This window comes from Gobius niger (assembly GCF_951799975.1).
Source record: "Gobius niger genome assembly, chromosome: 3".
NCBI lineage: Eukaryota > Metazoa > Chordata > Actinopteri > Gobiiformes > Gobiidae > Gobius > Gobius niger.
Genome location: NC_136854.1, coordinates 26,591,607 through 26,610,352, shown reverse-complemented (window position 1 = coordinate 26,610,352; position 18,746 = coordinate 26,591,607). Strand labels below are relative to the sequence as shown.

Below are 18,746 nucleotides of genomic sequence, written 5' to 3'. Positions count from 1 at the left end.
CAGCAGAGCCAGGTTCTGCTGACTCCTGCCAGCCTCCAACTGGCCCAGCTGCAGGCTCAGCTCACCCTTCAGCGCCTCAAACTGGCTCAAGGGGGCAGTCCGGCCTCTGCTGCAGTCCTCAACCAGGTTCTCTCCAATGTGGCCATGTCTCAACCCTTGTTAAGTCACCTGCGCGCCTCAGCCATGGTGGGAAACCCTCAAGGCCCCTTCAATTCAGGCGTTCTGGGATTTCCTTCCTCCAGTTCCAGCTTCAGTGCTCTGGCCAGTGGAGTGTTTAACCAGAGTTCAAACCTGCGGTCCAACCAGCCCGTGAGGGGACCCGCAGGGGTCCAGCAGACTGCAGACTATGGCAAAAAAGCAGGGTCAGCTTATCCCTCTGATACCGATAGACGTGCTCCTTACAGCTTAATTGGAGGTACGTCTGTAGCTGCTTCTGCAGACAGACAGTACTCTCTAATAAATACTCAAGTAAAAAACATTGCACCTTTTCAAAGAGACTTGTATAGTCAGGATCCACAAGGACAACCAGCTGGATTCAGCCCTCATGAGCCAGGTGCATATAACCCCTCAGTAAAAAGTGATCATTGGAAAACCATTAATACCAGTCACACAGGAAACTGCGAGGTAGACAATGGCCCTCTATGGACAGTAGCTGGACAAGCGCTCCGCTCCAGAACTGATCTGTACAACCCTGAGGAGCCCACCTCTGAACCTAAGTTTAACACCAGCGGGACACAGCGATTTGGAGGCTACCCAACACTGCATGGAAGTGAGGAACTCAAGATACTTCAGCCACATCAAGTCAACGATTATTATGCAGTCACCCCTTCTCAGCTGCCACACCAGTGTGGCATCTGTGACAAGAAGGTCTACAACCTCAAGGTCAGTGACCAGTTTCATTGACACTTTTATGAGCATAGTCTTTTGTACTCTGTTGTTTAGGCTGGATGAGTTATGAAATCAAAATTAAAGCATTTGTACAAGCTTTTAAGTATCACAATGCACTTTACATTTTTCTTTCATTATTCATGACACCTATGGTATAGTTCAGAGGTGGGCAATACATTTTTTACAAGGGGCGACATGAGAAACCGGAATTGATTCAGAGGGTGGCACAAACAATTTAGCTCAACTTGATCCTTTTGTAAATTGCACTAAATTATTTTTTTGAATAGCTGGTACTGTTTTTTGGTACAACTGTAATAATCTGTAAATATTCATATTCATATCAAACCATATCATGACTAAACCACATGTGAACTAGGTCAATAGGTCTACTACAAAACTAAACAAACTGCCTCTCGCTCCCCACAGCTGTGCGGACAGAGGGCTGAGCAGGCACATGTCTGTGGAGCCGCTGTGCTCCAAGTCCTGACTTTAGGAAAAAACTGAGCCATAAATGGCTCTCGTACCTCTGCACTTAGCTTTGAGTTTTGTGGGAAATGCGATGGAGTCAATGGGGAAAGAGATCAAGACACTAAATTAATTAGTAAGATATTATTTCATCCACTTTGCAAAGACACCCACAAGTACTGTCCCATACCTTGAAGTAGCTGCTTAGGCCCGTTTAAACCTTAAAGGCAGAGGAACGCACTGTCCCCCTGCCGTGGTCCGTGGGGAGTCCTGCCTTAAAGCAGACTTAAAGAACATGGTGCACATGGTTCTTATGCTTCGGTTTTGTGACATCCATCAGTCTGTCCAACTGTATGACTCCTGTTTTTTCTTAGTTTAGCCCTTGTACTCTGTTGACAGAGGTTGAGCCATGCTTTTATCTGAGCCCGCTCTGAAGGTTGATGATCACTGCGCAACACGCCACTACTCATGAATGCGCCTGCAAATGCACCACAAAAGCACCACAGGAGCAACGCGATTGCATCTTGAAAGCGGCACAGAAAATGCATTTGTGTAAAATGAGCAGGGGGCTCGATTAAATTACTCGGTGGGCCGAACTTGGCCCAGTGCCCATGGTTTGCTCAGTTCTGGTATAATAGATGTGTGTTTATATAGTCACTGCTACACTGTGACAAACTGACTGAAACATGGCGGCTATCACAGACCCATTTTCACTCTGAAAAGTTGTGTTCATTAAAGGACTTGATATGTCATTATATGTATGTTGTCCCTTTTGACAAAATGCTCCATATGAGTCCATAAGCCCTTAAGCACTTTCTACCTCTAAGAGACATAATTAGGTGTATATCTAAATTAACTTTCATGTATTTCTTTTATTACATTCATTGTGTCTTCTTGAGTAATAGACTTTTTGGTTTCTTTTTAAAAGACACTAGGTTGAAACAAACAAAAGCTGTTCAATTACCTTACGCGTTTCGACGGACAAGGAACTACTTCCGTCTTCGTCGGGAGACGCCTCTGACGAAGACGGAAGTAGTTCCTTGTCCGTCGAAACGCGTAAGGTAATTGAACAGATTTTGTTTGTTTCAACCTAGTGTCTTTTAAAAAGAAACCAAAAAGTCTAACTTTCATGTATGTTTGTAGGACTGGGAGCAGCATGTAAAGGGAAAACTGCATCTCCAAAACAAAACACAGTACACCAGTGAAAGGTAAGTACATTATTATGAAACTATGGTGCATGTTGAACTGTGTTGTCCTCCCTTTCTGAATTATTCTAGTTTAATTCTGTTTGTAATGGCACAACAGACTTCCTGCAAACAAGTTCATGAAGTTGCACATTTAGCTGATAGTTCACCAGTGGACGTTTGCTCTCTTACCAGCTTTAATGATCCTTTGATGTTACCACAGAGACTTGCCCTGCTCTGCCCTGGGTTCTCCTTGCGCTGAGGTCACAGCATCCTCTTTACTGTTTTCTAATTTGAAAACTAGTCTCAAACTGGACCAACTTTATTTCTTGTTGAGAGCATTTTGGCGTTGATTCCTTGTCCTGTATGCAGCTGTCTTAATGCTCCAATGAATTTGAGCTGTGTCATAAGATATGAGAGGGCAGGGGAGAGGTTGGGAGCTAAAATCGTCCGTGCCTGATTGTTGCAGCTCGGCTGTGACATCGACTGGAGTAGTTCACTACGCTGTGGGAAGGCCTCCGGATACACCTTTGAGCTCGGGACAAGCAAACTCCATGGTCTTCACCACCACAGGTCAAGGTAGGGGGCATCTTAAGCACACATTTTGTCTCTTTCTGTTGAAAATGTACTTAGACTTTATTTTAAAAAAGCATGTAAGACTAACCAACAGCGTTAGGTATGGCTATCGTAGAAAATAGTCTTTGCTTCATCATGGCGGAGCCGAAGCTCACACTGTGCCATGTTAAATTATTATTAACCATGTTCAAGCGAAACCGTAAACAGGAAAGAAAGGGCCATTCTGGCTTTATCCCAAATATTTTAATAGAACAACCGTTTTCTCTTGTACCAATGTACCTCGTGTTCTTTACATAAAATTATTTTGCGTCGTGTAAACTGTTTCAAACAGATGTATCCTCTGGAGGCAGTACATCATTCCTTCCAGCTGCAGCCATGAAGACTTACCCCACCTCAGACACTGGCCTCACGTCTCTGCAGCTTGATCCAAAGGTAAGACCAATGTTTGATAAGAATGTGCTGGTATATTCTTCGCAGGGGATTTTACGTGCTATGGGCACAAAGTTGTTGAGTGATATTTGCTCTTGCTGGTTAAAAAAAAAAGGATAAATGTTTCATGAGGAGCATTCACTTTTTTTTGGATGATCTCAACAAAACGATCTGCTAGTTTAGCTATGAAAAGCAGTAAATCAGAGGTGTTTCTTGTTACTTGTGTTGACAGCTGCTGCAATGTGATTCAAAAGTGAAAACCATGTGTGTGGAGGACCAAAACTGTCAAAAAAATGAATCATTCAATAAGTAAAAAACTAAATAGATTCCGCAATTCTTTATGATAGCTCTTATTTCTTTTTACAAGCTGAAGTCAGTAAAACAAGTCACCTGAGCTGAGGGGTGTGTTCTGATTGGCTGTTTACTGGGCATGTGTTGGGCTGTGAGAAACAGCCAGGGGACTGTTGGCATCTCAGCAGGTTAGATGGGCTTTTAAGTAAACAGACCATTAACACAGTTTACTAAAATGATTAAAGGTCGCTCATCTCTGGCACAGGAAAAACCTGGCAAATTACAATAGGATTGTGCTTAGGATCACTGTGTGTGAAATTTGACCAATGGTGATTACATCACAACAATATACAGCTGCATATCTTCTGTATCTTCTATAATGATCATTATTTTTTTTAAGCAATAAACTCACTAAAATCACACAGCCACTGAATTCATTTATCTTAGAGCGAGGGAGGGTGTGGGTGGGGGGATTTATTGGTGAGTGCTTGCACATAGTACATGTATGTTTCTGTTGTCTTTTTTGTGTAGGTCATGAATATACTGTAAAAATGAATGTTTACACCTTGAACAAGCTGTGATTACTTTGAACAATTAACTTTGAATGCTCTTTTATTGCTATTATTATTATTATTATTAATATTATTGTTAGCTTCCCATAAGAGCCATAAATCCCATCGCTAGGATACAGTTTGATTTGTTAAGAGCTTTATTTTCAGCGCTGAAGTGCTGTTATTTAGAGAACTGTTGCTAAGCTCAAGTTGATTGTCTCTGTGAAAAATATGTAAGAAATTTTAAAAGAGTTATGTCAGTGATTTTAAGGAGGCACCTGGTGGGACAGGTGGGTTTTATTGTTTTCTAAACAGGGGTTGCATGACACTTTATCCTAAATTCACTGTATTAGATTAACTGAATTAAATGAATTTTGTGCAAACACAACATGCACCTGCATGGAGCAGCAGAGTCTCGGAGGCAATAGCATTACGTGAAGACAGACCACTATTGGTGATAAAAGATGGATTATGTTGCTGGTGCTCGGAGCTGTCCCCAGGACCTCAGCACAAGACTAGGCACAGGGTCGAGTTTCAGATGGCAAGAGACTGGTAAAGTGATCTGAAGATTTGGCAGGGGGCTGCAATGTAGGAACGTGTGGAGAAACTGTGAAACCAGCAACCATCTCCTTATATCCAGCAACACGTATCCTACTTTGTACAAATAAACAAACAAGTCCTCAGAAGAGATTCCTGTTAAGTCCATGAACGTCTGGCCAACAATTACAGACACTATTAAGTTCAGCCATGGTAATAATTATGTCACTAGGTTTTGTTGGCACCAAGACGTTAGTGTTTTACAGTTTAATTTGAGATAGTTTACAGATCTGTTCTCATGAGTGAGTGGTGTGGCTTCTGTTCCTCTGGCCAAAAGTAACTGCCACTGTCCGCAGGCCAATCCAGTCTTTACGGTTTTAGTCTGTGGTCAGACTGTCGGCACTCTCAGACCAGACAGGCATTTAATTAGCAAAGATCCCTTTCCAGAAAGCTTGTTCTTTGCGATATCCCAGGACATAAACAAGCTATTATTGGACCTGTTTATAGAGCTCGACCTGCATTGACCTCTGTGTTTTCTGGTGGGGCAGAGGCTTAGACCTGTCAAAAGAATTATCACTGTTGAATTGAAGGCTGTTAATTTCCCGCAACTGGCCAGACTCTGTTTGTGTAGCAGCTGCTTTGAAAACATGAACAATTCTCGATTTTTATCAACAGAACAGACTTTTTCTTTTATAAAGCTTTTATAAGGCTTCTATCTGATTTTGTTGATCTGTGAAATGCAAACACACATCAAAATGCTACACCTCCTCCTGCTGATATTACTGCAGATAGTAAGCCCCGACATTGTTTACCAGTGTCATCTTCCCCTTTACGCGGTCAAGGCTCCTCTCGTGTAAAGCGTGTGTTAGTGTTGGGGTTTCACTGGACAAATTCCCTGCACAAACGTTGGCGGCTGCACATGGGCCTGTCTGTCAGATCAAGGCCAAGAGGAGGGTCTGCAAATACTGCAGTTACAGCACAATAGTTAATGAAAGAGGAGCCTGTGATCTCACAAGCTAAATTTACTGTGGCTTTTGGCTCTAAATGAAATAGTGGTGGGCACTGGTAATCATTATGGCCTGAGATAAAACTAGAGTTGACTCCTTGTAGGTGTGGTTACATTATTGGCCTATTATTATGTTTAATATTATTATTATGTTTATTATTATTATTATTATTATTATTATTATTATTATTATTATTATTATTATTATATTATTACTACCATTGTTATTATTATTATTATTATTATTATTATTATTATTATTATTATTTTAATTATTACTTTTTCTAAGTCCTTTCTTATGACCAACATCACACACACATTTGAATATTGTCACCACTTTTGGAGACCATAATGAGAAGATAACAGCGATATAGACCGAGATAAAAATAGGCATTTTGACGGTTACCATAGTTACCACAATAGATTTCCACCATCTCAGTTTGAAACTGTAAGAATGTTGTGATGTCATGTGAACACAACCTATTTAAAGGACTGCTTATTTAAGCTACAAATCATTCAGAAAGTCATCTGCCGTTGTGCTACTGTTATCTCAAAAAAATGTCCTTGTTTTGCAGTCCTTCCCTCCCAAGAAGGGGACGGCGGGGAGAGTCGTCCACATCTGTAACCTCCCTGAAGGCAGCTGCACGGAGAATGATGTAATCAACCTGGGGCTGCCCTTTGGGAAAGTCACCAACTACATCTTGATGCGCTCTACGCATCAGGTACCATGAAATACCACTAGTGATATTTATTTTTGAATGCTGTCATAAATGCTTCCATGACACTGGTTTAATTGTTTTTAAATTCATTACAACCTAGTACGTGACACTTTTACATCTTTGACAAAATGTATTTCCTTTTAGGCCTTTCTGGAGATGGCTTATGTTGAAGCTGCACAGGCAATGGTTCAGTACTATCAGCTCACTCCAGCAGTGATCAATAATCAGAAACTCCTGATTCGAATGTCGAAAAGATACAAAGAGTTGCAGCTCAAGGTAAGATTTGTCAAAACACGTTACAATCAGCTATCGTTTTCTTACACTCCGGTTGCTTTTATAAGAAACCTGGTAAAGATGTTGAAACAATCATTCAAGACATCACTTCTCAGCGGGGAAGAGATGAAGTTCAGGAACAAGACCAGTAAGAAAATATTGTCATCTATATAAATGTTCTTTGTTTGCTTGTGCTAAACAAATGTGTTCATTATTATGTATTGTCTGTGCAGCTACATGCCTGAAAGAACACGCTCTCGCAGTCCAATTAGCCGCTCTCTGAGCCCAGGCTACACTTGTGACACACCTGAGAGTCCTCAGGGCACACTCTGCAGGGGCCCAGAGCGAGGTGCCAATGGGCTGGTGTCCCACAGAAGCTCCTGGGACTGGTCCTCCCTTTCCAGAAAAGACGAGAGGGAATGCCCATGGCAGAATGGGGGCAGCATAGAAGAGGATCGGCCGAACGGATGGGGCGCAGACCGTCGCAAGACCTACCAGAAACTCACAGACCACATGAGGTGTAATGAAGAGCGCGGAGGAAGCAGAGACTGGCCCCCACAGAGGATGTCCTATAGACCAATGGAGGATAGCTACTATACAAAGGAATCAATTTACAAGTCAGACAAACCCCCCAGACCCACCTATCAAAGACATGATACAAAGTCAAAGAGGAGAGAGGCAGATCACCACCGGTCCAGGCACTCTGAGCTTGACACAAGTGTGGAGGCCTCAAGAGCAGAAGACAAGAGGAGCTCCCCAGAGCGAGGCCGGAGCAAGAAGACCTCCAGGAAACACAGCAGTGCAGAGGGGCACAGCAAAGAACACATTAATGAGCATACTGTGAGTAACTGCAATCAAAAGATAATGCTTTGTAAGATGTAAGTATTTATCGAATTCTTGTACAGGATCGACATTCAAAAGAGAAGTCTGCAACACCTCAAAGCAGCAGTTCACCAAAAGAGACAAACAACTGTGAAAAAGTAGAATGTGTAAGTATCATCTTTGTCAACCCCGTGAGGTTGATGTTCCCAGCTTTTGGTCATAACTTCGGAACAGAAACTGCTGGAGACGATGTTGGAAAAGTGCTGTCTCCCCTTACAATACGGCTGTGCGCTCACACAGTCGTATTGTAAGGCTGTGTGTGGTTTATACAGCACCACACGTTTATACGGCACCTAATTCAGTTCATCATACCTTAATTGTGTGGTCATCTTTTAATCAAAAGTCATATAAGCTACACTTGTCTATTTTAGGAGAGGGAGGTTGAAAATGCTGAAGACACGGATGAAGAGTGTTGGTATCCGAAAAACATGGAGGAGCTGGTGACTGTGGATGAAGTGGGAGGAGAGGACGACATCATTGAGCCAGACCTTCCTGATTTAGACGACTGTGTCGAGGCTTCACACAAGCTGTCAGTGGAGGTGGAAGCAAGAGACAGTGTTTCTGCTGCTCTCCAAGTGTCAGATATTAAGGAAAACCATATAGAAGAAAAGTCCAATGGGGAGGCGGAACAAGAGGAATCTTTAACTGAGAATTTGGGGAAGAACGAAAGTGTAACATGTCTTCACGAATTGAAACGTGATGTTCCTGTCACAAAGGACTTGAGTAACTTTCAGAATGATTTCAAAACCATGTTGGAAGAGACATGTTCAGACGATGATGAAAGTAGAAATGGTGTTATACAAAAGACAGTGGAAAATCATGTTGTAACAGCAGATGAAGACAAAGTTCAAGGAACTGAAACCATTTTCAACGGAAAATTTCCACAAGGTATCTTGCGAGACATTCCCGGTATTGTGACATTTATTTTTCTTAATATAATCATTTTGATCCATCAACTCAGATATTGAAGCCCTCTTACCATCTTGTGATCAAGACAAGGCGGTCAGTGAACACAGCATCCCTTTAGGTAAGATACTCCTCACAAATGGCTTATTTCTGACAATCTGAAATGCACCAGAATGTAGGAAATCACATCTGAATTCTAAAAACTTCCCTGGAGGAAGATCCACAGACACCCCTGCTTCAGAGGAGGGTTCCCTCCAAAAAGAAAAAACATGCAACTTGTTTCAACTTTCCTTCATAAAATTGTTATTGCACTTACCCCTATTTCAATCAAATAAATAACATTAAGTACTATATTATAAGGAGTAGGTTGAGGGTACATCAAAACTATAAACACCTATCCTCTATTCATACCTTCATACTTTCCAATTAAAATATGAGACACTGCAGGCAAGTTTAAATTTTCTGTTTTTTTATGGGTTCTTAACATATAAACTAGGAAACAAACAAACTGACTCAATGTTTCTCGATAGATTTATGTGGGAAATTGTCATTACAAGAGCCATTTTCTCGAAATGCATTTTTATCACATTGGTGCGACGTCGGTAGCACCTACAGACTTCAAAACTTAGAAGTCTTGGACTCAACAATATTGTGAAGGTTTTTCAGAGGGATATTTTAACATCTAATTCCGAGTTTTGAATTTTAAAAAACAAGGCAAATGTAAATTTTACAGATTTTTCCACTAAAAATATCTTATCCAATATCCCCCTTTAAAAAAGTCAACAAAATAAAACCCGAAGATGAAACGATGATCAGGTTTTTTTTTCTGGCAGGATAAAGTTGAGGCATGAAGTGATACAGGAGAGAGGTCTGTGGTCTAACCCTAAAGATAAGTGTGCTCTTTGATACCAGTAATAAGTACGCTGACAACCTGCAGCATTAGCACTCTAATTGACTGGCAATGCCCGGCCACTCGTTGGCCTATTCCTGTGAGCAGGTTGTGAAATAGACTCCTGAGAGATGAGTATTTATATTATCATTAGTGCTGGAATGACACAGTGCAGCACATGGTCAAAGGGCTTTGATAGAGACTTGCATAGCGCTGGTGGAAAGGAGCAACGGTCGTTGTCTAATTCTGTTCTCTGATAGCAATAGAATGTGCTGGTGATAATGACAGATACAAAACCATGTTAGTATTTTTCCCTTGTCCAATAGGAGTGGAGTTCATTGTACCCCAGTCTGGTTTTTACTGTAAGCTCTGTGGCCTGTTCTACAGCAGTGAGGAAACTGCAAAGACAACACACTGCCGCAGTGTAGTGCACTACAGAAACCTCCAGGTTAGTACCAAAACATCTCTGAAAAACATGCCTGATGTGCAGATCTTTTTGACTTTATAGTATATAAACATCTACATATGAGCGTCAGTGTTGATAGCTTTGAGTGAGAGTTTGCTAAAGCCTTGTGACAGCATGTGTTTGCAAGCTTAACTCAACTTTTACATTAACCATTATAGCATTATATAGTATGTACTCGAAATACACCAAATGATTTGTTTTCTCAATATCTGTGTATTCAAAAGAAATATGAGCCATTTGGAAATGATGACCATTTTGTTTCTCCCACATGGCTAACAATGCCCATGCTGCTTTCCAGCCCTGTGAGATGTCAGTTGCTGTGTTGTTCTGATTATTGACCACTCAGCACCAGCGCAGCTTGCATTTCTCTCATCCCAACAGCTGACAGCCACAGTGCTGCAGTTCTGCTATATTTGATGGATTGAAGCAACATTTTGTAACACTTGGGCCATCTGTCCAAAGGCCCTGTCTAGACTTACTTGCCTGGTACATACTGCTTGTGTTACGTGAAATTATGTGAAGCATCAAAGCAAGCATCAAATGATCCTCAAGTGGGCTGTGTCTCAAAGACCTAAGACATGCATTCCAGTTAAGCTTAATGGAATTTAACTTGTATTTATGATCCATTTTCAAGGTCATTTTCTTATTTTTCACAGAAATACTTGTCACACCTGGCAGAGGAGAGTCTGTTGGGGAAATTTACCAGCTCTTCACTCCAACAGTGAATCCTACTGGGGCCACAGATTTTCTGTTGAAGACTGACTTTGCTCTCTTCTATGCGAGCACAGACAGAGAAGAGGAATACACCATAGAAGTTACAACTGATGGATTTCTACACAGACTTGGAGTCTGAAGAAGTATAGATTTCTTTGTTTCTTTAATTTTTTTGTAAATAAATGATGAACTGTATAATTCTGGGAGCAGTGTTGTGCAAGTTTAATTTAATTAATGGAAATTTACCCTTTTATTTATAAGTGGACATGCTGGCTTTTTAAAGAGGATTACACAAAAGGGGTGGGATATTGTAATTTCTGGTTACATGCTGCAATGCTGGCTATGAAAAGCTTTATAGAATTTGTTTTGTTTTATATTTATTTGATTCAAACATATTATAATGTAAAACTTGAATGAGTATTATGGTCTAAGAATGTTCTACTCAGTTTAAATACTGAGACCAATTCTCAGGTTTGTCACGTTTTATTGTTTGGCTGTATATGACAGGGATCTTTGATATCCTATGAGTATGCCCATGCTGTTGCAGTAAGATGTGTGTCCAGTCTGTATTTTGTTTTGATGTGAAGTGAAGTGAATGAAGCCTAGTCAAAAACAGTAACATGCCTTAAGTCTTCAAAACTGGACCATGTGTTAAAGATAGGCTACTGTTCACTGTGATTAGAATTATGCCAACCAAACTGTGAATCAGACAAAACTGATTTTCTGTCATAAACTTGTAATATATATTTTGAATAAATAAACACTTGGACATTGTGGTGCAGAGTCGCTTTGTTGTTGCTTTTGTAGCAGTAACTTTAAATTGTAAATGAACTCCCCCAAGCGTTGAGGCAGGTTATTACACTTTGTCTAAAACGCGCTGTTGTACGAAGGCTACAAAAGTTACTGAAGTTCAAATTTTAAGGTTAATGTCTAAATGACATTGTATTTGACATATGGCTTTGATTATTGACACACGTCGTCTATTTAATGCAGGTTTGTACAAAACGTCACTGGAAAAGAGAGCGGAGCATTTCCTTATTACGCCACAGAAAGGCTAGAAAATATAATCTTGTGGTGATTTTTCATTGGCTCTCTGTTTTAAGCCCCTCTCGCCTTCAGCCAATCAGAAAAAAGTAACACGGAGGCGCAGGCAGTCGTTGCTGGGTAGATAAACACAATAACAACGTCGAAGCTTGGACATACCGAACGGTTTGTTTCCGTTTTACTGCGATTTGTTTAATCATGTTTATTACACGTGTGTGTGGGGCAGGAGCAAACTGTGGATTGTCATTGCGTGTTTCTACAGCTAATATAGATGATTGAGCGTCTGCTGTAACAGTTGAATATAGCCTACATATCGACGACAGGAAACCTGCATTATTGCGCACACACAGCGCATTCTGACAATGTTAGGTCATTGCATTCATTGTCACAGTTAAATGTTTAGATTGTGCAAATGTTGGTAAACGCCATTTGCCAAGAGTACAGTTTTTTGTTTGACGCAGCTCTTTGCATCACTTTAGGCTAGCCATAGCTTTTGTTTACCAACACGACTGAGTTTGAATGAGAAGGGGGGAAGGGAGCTGGGCTCGTTTACTGATTTAGAGCTTGTCTGGGCATGTTCTCCATCCTTGTGTTGCGATTAACATACCTTTTTATTGACAGGTGTAATTGAAAGTCTACTTTTGTCCTCGATTTTGTCGCAAAATAGTGTTGTAAACATGGCAGCTGATTGTCAGGCCTGGCTGAACGCAAACCCTCTGGGTGAGTTATGAACAGATCTGTATTTAGTACTTACAATGTAATGCAGGGTTTGTTTTAATCCTATCACTATTGCTTAGCGTTGTTTTCTCTATTGCATAATTTGTATAAATTGATGAGAAAAAGTATCATACTTTTTGGCATCATCAGACGCCAACGACCTGAGTGACTCATTTGTGTCCGGGGATGAAGATAATGGAAGAGTCTCCAACAAAAATACCAAAAATGAGATCAATGGCAACTGGCTTTCCACTTCAAGCAGCAACCTTCAAGAGGCCCGTCTCAAGGCTAAAGCCAAAAGGAGGTTGAGGAAGAACTCGTCCCGGGACTCAGGCCGAGGGGACTCCCTCAGCGAGACAGGAGATGTCAATAGAGGAGCCAACACTGCCCCCACAAGTCCCAAAACCAAACTTTTGGACAGAAAGTCCAGGCTGGGCAAAGGCAGAGGACTACCAAAGAAAGGTATGGGTACTACAAGAAAAGTAACGCATTAAACATACAATCTCTAATCAAATTACTATTGCACTATTTTTTGTATACTGTTGTGTCTCTGTCAATACCAAAACCTTGATCAGTGAAGGTTTGCCCCTCTACTTCAGTCTTATGGTTTCTTCTTCGGTCTAATGGTCTTTAGAGCTCTGAAAAGGCTTTTGCCATGTCAAAAAAGTATTATTGCACATTTTATTTTGGAGATTTTGTCTGTCTGCAGTGGGTGTCTTCTATCTGCTGTAGTCCGTTGTTTCATAAAGCCCCCTTAATCTGCCAATTCGGATTTAGACATAACAGATGTATATTTGCGTTATGTGTAAAAAGATTAGTGTGTACTGTGTTGGAATCTAAATGTAGTTTCACAGGGCTTTGATGTACATTTCCCCGTAAGCGTACTGTGTGTTTTTTGTTTTGCTTTTGTTCAAAACCGGAAAGTTAATTGTAAAATAAGTGCAAGACAATGCAAGACCCATTATCAGATATTGATGGTGTGCTCCATCTACAGGTGGAGCCGGTGGCAAAGGAGTGTGGGGCAGGTCAGGAGAGGTTTATGAGCAAGAAGAGGTGGATGAGAAGGATCCTAACTACGATGAAGCTCAGGTATATATCAAAGTTTTCAAATCTACTCGTACTAATGCCTCTTTAGGTTCCGTCTGTGTATGTGAAAGGTCATGTCAAGTTTGTTTAGGAAGCTTTTTTTCCCCCTTTCTTCTTTTTAAACAGTTCTCAAAGTACATGTCAAATCGTCAATTTCCACCAGTTGGTTTTACAGTTTGCGATGCAGAGGACAGTGAATGCTGAGGATTGGCCATAATTTTCTTACCTTACTTCATCACATGCCTCTCGTTTTTTTCTGAAATGGTTTGTATGTGGTGGCACAGCAGTTAGCACTTGTGCTTCACAGAGAAGGTCCCAGGTTCAATCCCTGGTCAGAGGCCTCCTGTATGGAGTTTGCATGTCCTCCCCGTATCTGAGTAAGTTTCCTCCAGATACTCCAGTGTTCCCTACCACTGGTGGTGGTTGGAGGGGCCAATAGCGCAGATTGGCAGCCTCGCTTCCGTCAGTCTACGCCAATAGGCGACTGTGGCTACAGTAGTAGCTTACCACCAGTGAGTATGGCGTAAATGAATACAGTGTGGTGCTTTGAGAAACTTGGTAACACAGGCTTGAAAAGCACAATACACGTGTATGCCATTATTATTAGGCTTGAGCGCCATCAGGGCTGGTTATCATTAATATTATTATTAATCCTTTATCCGATTATTTTTATTTGTGAATGTGTTCCTCAGCTGGACTATTAGGGGTTCGTACCATGCGGCCATTCCAAAACATGATGCTCTCCACCAGTATGGTTTTGTAAAACATTGCTATTATTGGTTTAGCAACTCTATACAACCTCACCTGTATCAGAAAGTATAGTCTCTGCTTTAGTCTGCTACACAAGCTTTCAACGTTTGTTTTCCAGCTGAAATGGCTGTCCAGGTGAACGCCCAAGTACTAACTGGGCCTAGTCCTTGAAAACCATTGAGTCATGGTTAGTCACCTGTCTTGGGTGCACATATTTTTCTTGTGTTTTGTTCACTCAACAAGATGGTTTGTGTCACACCAGCCAAACAATGTTTTTATCTCATCAAAATAGACAAAGGGATGTCTACAATCTAATGGCTAAATAAAAACCTCCTTTCTGACCTAGTTTGTAGAATTGTTTGATTCTGAGTGAATTCAGTGCAGCTTGTCTCTGCCGTTTTTGCAGGTAAACTGTGTGTATGAGACTGTGGTACCTCCACTGGATGAGAGGGACTTTGAGAAGACGCTTACGCCCATAGTACAGGAGTACTTTGAACATGGAGATACAAATGAAGTAGCTGTAAGTACTATTTGGGGTAAAACACCAGCACCTTATCTTGTCTTACTTACTTCAAAACTCTGTGTTTAGGAGCTGCTTGCTGATCTCAACCTTGGGCCTATGCATAGTGAGGTGCCCTCGCTGGCTGTGGTTTTGGCACTGGAGTCTAGAGCTAGTCACCGGGAGCTGACATCGCGTCTGCTGGCTGACCTCTGTGGGTCAGTGCTCACACACAGCGACATGGAGCGTTCATTCGACAAACTGCTCCAAGAGCTGCCAGACTTGGTGCTAGACACGCCCAGAGCCCCTCAGGTAAGCTGCAAAACATTCCACTAATTATGCCTTTTAACCAATGTTAGTGTTTAGTGTGTATTCATTTTAATGTCAAAACATGTCCATGTCTCATTTCGGCACAGTAGCATAGCAGTTAGCGCTCGTGCTTCACTGCTAGAAGGTCCAGGTTTGATTCCCACCTGGACGGGCCTTTCTCTGTGGAGTTTGCATGTTCTCCCCGTGTCTCCTTAAGTTTCCTTCGGGTACTCCAGTATCCCCTACCACTAAAAACATGTACAATAGGCCAGGATGAATGAGAGTGTGTTTGAGAGTGCACATGGGGGACGACGGATGGAAATAAGCCTAAGGCTTGTTCATTAACATGCACTGTTCCTACCAAATAAACCAATAAACTAAATCTTTTAAAACTTTTCCAAGTCCGGGAGCCAAAATAATGACAACTGCAGCATCGCAGTCTGTGTATGTGGGAAACTAAGGACTACAGTGCGGTGTGTGTTTTTGAGCTCCCTTTCAGCCTGTGCAGACAGATCTCTGGCCATTGTTCTGGCAAAATGCAAGGTCAGCACAGCAAGCCTGAAAGCTTACAGCCCACATCACTGCGACCCTAGTTGTTTCTGTCTTACACTCTCAGTTCTCTGGGTTTATTTCTATGACTTCAGCAGCATTTTTGGTATATTGGTATTTTTGTGTTTTGGCTGTTCAGATTCATATTAAAATTAGTTATCCACAATGTTGATGTTGTATGTAAATTATAAGCAACCAATTTGGCTCAGAGGATGCCTATTTATTGTTTAACATTATCTTCAAGCTACAACATTGTTTATGGTTTGTTTATTTTACATTTAGATCTTTTCCTGTTATTTTTCAGTTGGTAGGCCGATTCATTGCACGAGCTGTCCATGACAAAATACTGTCCAAGAGCTACATTGATGGCTATAAAGGCAAAGTTGACTGTGAATACACAAGGTAAGTTAATGCCTTGTGCAAGTAATGGCAGCAATTAGATTATAAAGAAATTGTATGTGTAGCAAGTTAAACATAACATTTACCTTCAATGTTGTTGAACCAAGGCTTCAAGTGAATGTCTGTTGTGACCTCTAGGGAAGCATTAGATAGAGCGGCAGTGCTGTTGAAAATGAGTAAAGGAGGTCTCCGCATTGATAATCAGTGGGGGAGCGGCGGGGGGCAGAGTCCGGTCGTACAGCTCATTCGAGAGGTAATGAGTACATACCAACGGATTCTTAAAAATGTGCACATCATTATCATTACAACAAACACAAAGCCTGTGTTGAAAGATTTTTTGTGTTGCTTTACTCAGATGAACCTTCTTCTCAAAGAGTTCATTCTTTCTGGAGACCTAATAGAAGCTGAAAGATGTCTGCGAGATCTTGAGGTGCCCCATTTCCACCATGAGTTTGTTTATGAGGTAAATACATTATTTACAACATTCAAATTGGGATGTATTTTTGGTCTTGGTGAGTGCTTAATATTTTTTTTAACACTTCTTTGGCATAGGCAATCATAATGGTGTTGGAATCAAAAGGAGAGAAGACACTGGATCTTGTCTTGAATCTTCTAAAATCTCTCTGTGAATCTACCATTATTACTGTGGACCAACTGAGAAGGGTATGTTGCCCACCTACTGTCCATGTCTGGTACTGCAAAACCATAGCACTCAATGTTTTTTTTTTGTCTTCACAGGGCTATGAAAGAGTTTACATGGACATCGCAGAAATAAACATAGATGTTCCCCGTGCTTACTTCATTCTGGAACAGTTTGTTGATAAAAGCTTGAGTATAGGAATTATTGATGTCTGGCTAAGAGATCTTTGCCCCTCTCGGTAGGTAACATTTTATCAGCTAATAACCACCTATGTATCGATCTGAAAAATCTGACTTTTTATGTCTGTTATTCAGGGGCAGAAAGAGATTTGTCAGTGAAGGAGATGGTGGTGTGATTAAGCTTGAAAGCTGCTAAAATATCATTGTGTCAAGAGGAAAAAGCTACTTTATTTTACATGCATATTTTTTGAAATAGTTGGGTATACATTTTCTAGTTGTAAAATAATGCATTACCAAATGGAGGTGCGGTATGAAGAAAAAGAAGCACTTTTGACTGCAAATGAAGTTGATGACTTTGATGTTTAAGCAACATTTACATAAGCTAGCGTTTAAAGTGCCACGCTTGTGTCATTCTATGTTTCGTATTACAGTATTTTCACTGCCACCTTTGGCATTCTAGAAAGCAGTGTTTGTACAGCAATATCCGTGAAAAGAGCTTTATAATTAAACCGTTTACCATAATAAAAATCACTTGTCATCATTACTTTTATTTTCTCCATACACAGAACTAAACAAAAAATGACTGTATTCTTAAAAGCCCATACTGTACAATACAATCTATGCCACTGTCCATATATTCACTGAACCTGCTCCTTCATTGCCAGTTCCTGCTGCTTGATGGCTTCTTGAGCTTCTATCTGCATTTTCTCCAGTTTCTCGAGTGTAACTGATTTAAGAGGGAGCAACTTCGGCTTACACAGCACCATTGTAGGGACATCCTCCATGGAAAGCTGTCCTGTAACATTGAAGAAATTAAGACATTAATAGAATTGCAATTACTAGTTTATCAAATGTTCAGTAGAATGGCTTGAAGATAAAGGTTTGTTTGATGTATCACTGTATCTACTTTGGAAGCTAGATACAAATAACAAGAACAAAAAGTTGTGGTACATTATTATTATTATTAATATGCGCTACATAAAACGAGCGGGATCGATTGGTCAAGCTAAAATAGCCTGTCAATGGGTAGAACAGTGCACCCACTAAGTAATTCTGCAAGCTTTTGCAAAATTCTTTACATGTTGTACAAAGCTCCACAAAAAGACCATTGTCTCCCTAACTATTTCAGTCCAAATAGCTCTCTGCTGGTTCAGACCTTGTTTAGGCAGGACTTCTCTGAATATAGACTTCACTTCTGGCATGGTGGTCTCTGGGCTCCCTGTTGAAAAAGGTAGAAATGTTTTGCATTATTTTAAAACAAGTAATAGTAGCAAGTAAAATTAGCTAAATATAAATATAGTAACACTGTTGTGGATGGTTTTGGGACATCAAAGCATGCATAAGCCATTTCCATAACGTTACAAACACTGTGATAAGAGTCAATATAGCCAGTACAAAAGTGAATCAATGTAATTTATGGCTAAAGAAAGCTCATATCGTTTTGAACTGGCTTGAAAATTGCACAAATAGATACCATTCAAAGAACGAACGAATTTATTTCAATTAGCAGAAAACGCAAAATTCAGCCTGCGAGACGGCTGTAGTTACAACTAAAAAATACTTTGTCGTCTATATGTGTTCAGTAAATAAATCCTAATCCTACCGTGCTAGCCAGCGAAGATTAGCCACAGTGGTCGTCAAGACGACACTTCCTGGAGAATCATGTGACCGAGTGGAGTGTCGCGTGAATGTGGAGACCATAGAAATCGTGGAGACTACTGACATCCAGCGGCGATTGTAAGCAAAACAACATGTATGAATTTAACCTCTTAACCCCCACCTGAACCGAGCACATTTT

The 18,746-nt window shown here is 40.8% G+C and overlaps 3 protein-coding genes across 3 annotated transcripts; 2 read left to right on the top strand and 1 right to left on the bottom strand.

The window, feature by feature from the left end:
- Nucleotides 1-144: 144 nt before the first annotated feature.
- rbm20 (RNA binding motif protein 20) lies at nucleotides 145-10,937 on the top strand (the record flags this gene model as incomplete). The annotated part of the gene is made up of 14 exons (XM_079553675.1): nucleotides 145-446; nucleotides 606-882; nucleotides 2,497-2,561; nucleotides 3,007-3,116; nucleotides 3,445-3,545; nucleotides 6,503-6,649; nucleotides 6,791-6,922; nucleotides 6,988-7,067; nucleotides 7,153-7,759; nucleotides 7,825-7,908; nucleotides 8,173-8,689; nucleotides 8,763-8,828; nucleotides 9,923-10,044; nucleotides 10,719-10,937. 14 exons carry the CDS (start codon nucleotides 145-147, stop codon nucleotides 10,785-10,787), a joined length of 2,679 nt encoding a protein of 892 aa, XP_079409801.1. The 3' UTR covers nucleotides 10,788-10,937.
- Nucleotides 10,938-11,911: 974 nt separating this feature from the next.
- Nucleotides 11,912-17,316, top strand: pdcd4b (programmed cell death 4b). Its single transcript, XM_079553903.1, has 12 exons — nucleotides 11,912-11,985; nucleotides 12,442-12,540; nucleotides 12,688-12,999; nucleotides 13,532-13,626; nucleotides 14,780-14,893; nucleotides 14,963-15,184; nucleotides 16,035-16,132; nucleotides 16,268-16,382; nucleotides 16,485-16,592; nucleotides 16,682-16,792; nucleotides 16,868-17,007; nucleotides 17,084-17,316. Exons 2-12 carry the CDS (start codon nucleotides 12,498-12,500, stop codon nucleotides 17,142-17,144), a joined length of 1,419 nt encoding a protein of 472 aa, XP_079410029.1. The 5' UTR covers nucleotides 11,912-11,985; nucleotides 12,442-12,497; the 3' UTR covers nucleotides 17,145-17,316.
- Nucleotides 17,317-17,449: 133 nt separating this feature from the next.
- On the bottom strand, nucleotides 17,450-18,629 carry bbip1 (BBSome interacting protein 1). Its single transcript, XM_079553914.1, has 3 exons — nucleotides 18,552-18,629; nucleotides 18,105-18,167; nucleotides 17,450-17,744 (listed from the first exon to the last, which is right to left on the bottom strand). The coding sequence occupies exons 2-3, from the start codon at nucleotides 18,148-18,150 to the stop codon at nucleotides 17,587-17,589; spliced, it is 204 nt and encodes a 67-aa protein (XP_079410040.1). The 5' UTR covers nucleotides 18,151-18,167; nucleotides 18,552-18,629; the 3' UTR covers nucleotides 17,450-17,586.
- Nucleotides 18,630-18,746: the final 117 nt, after the last annotated feature.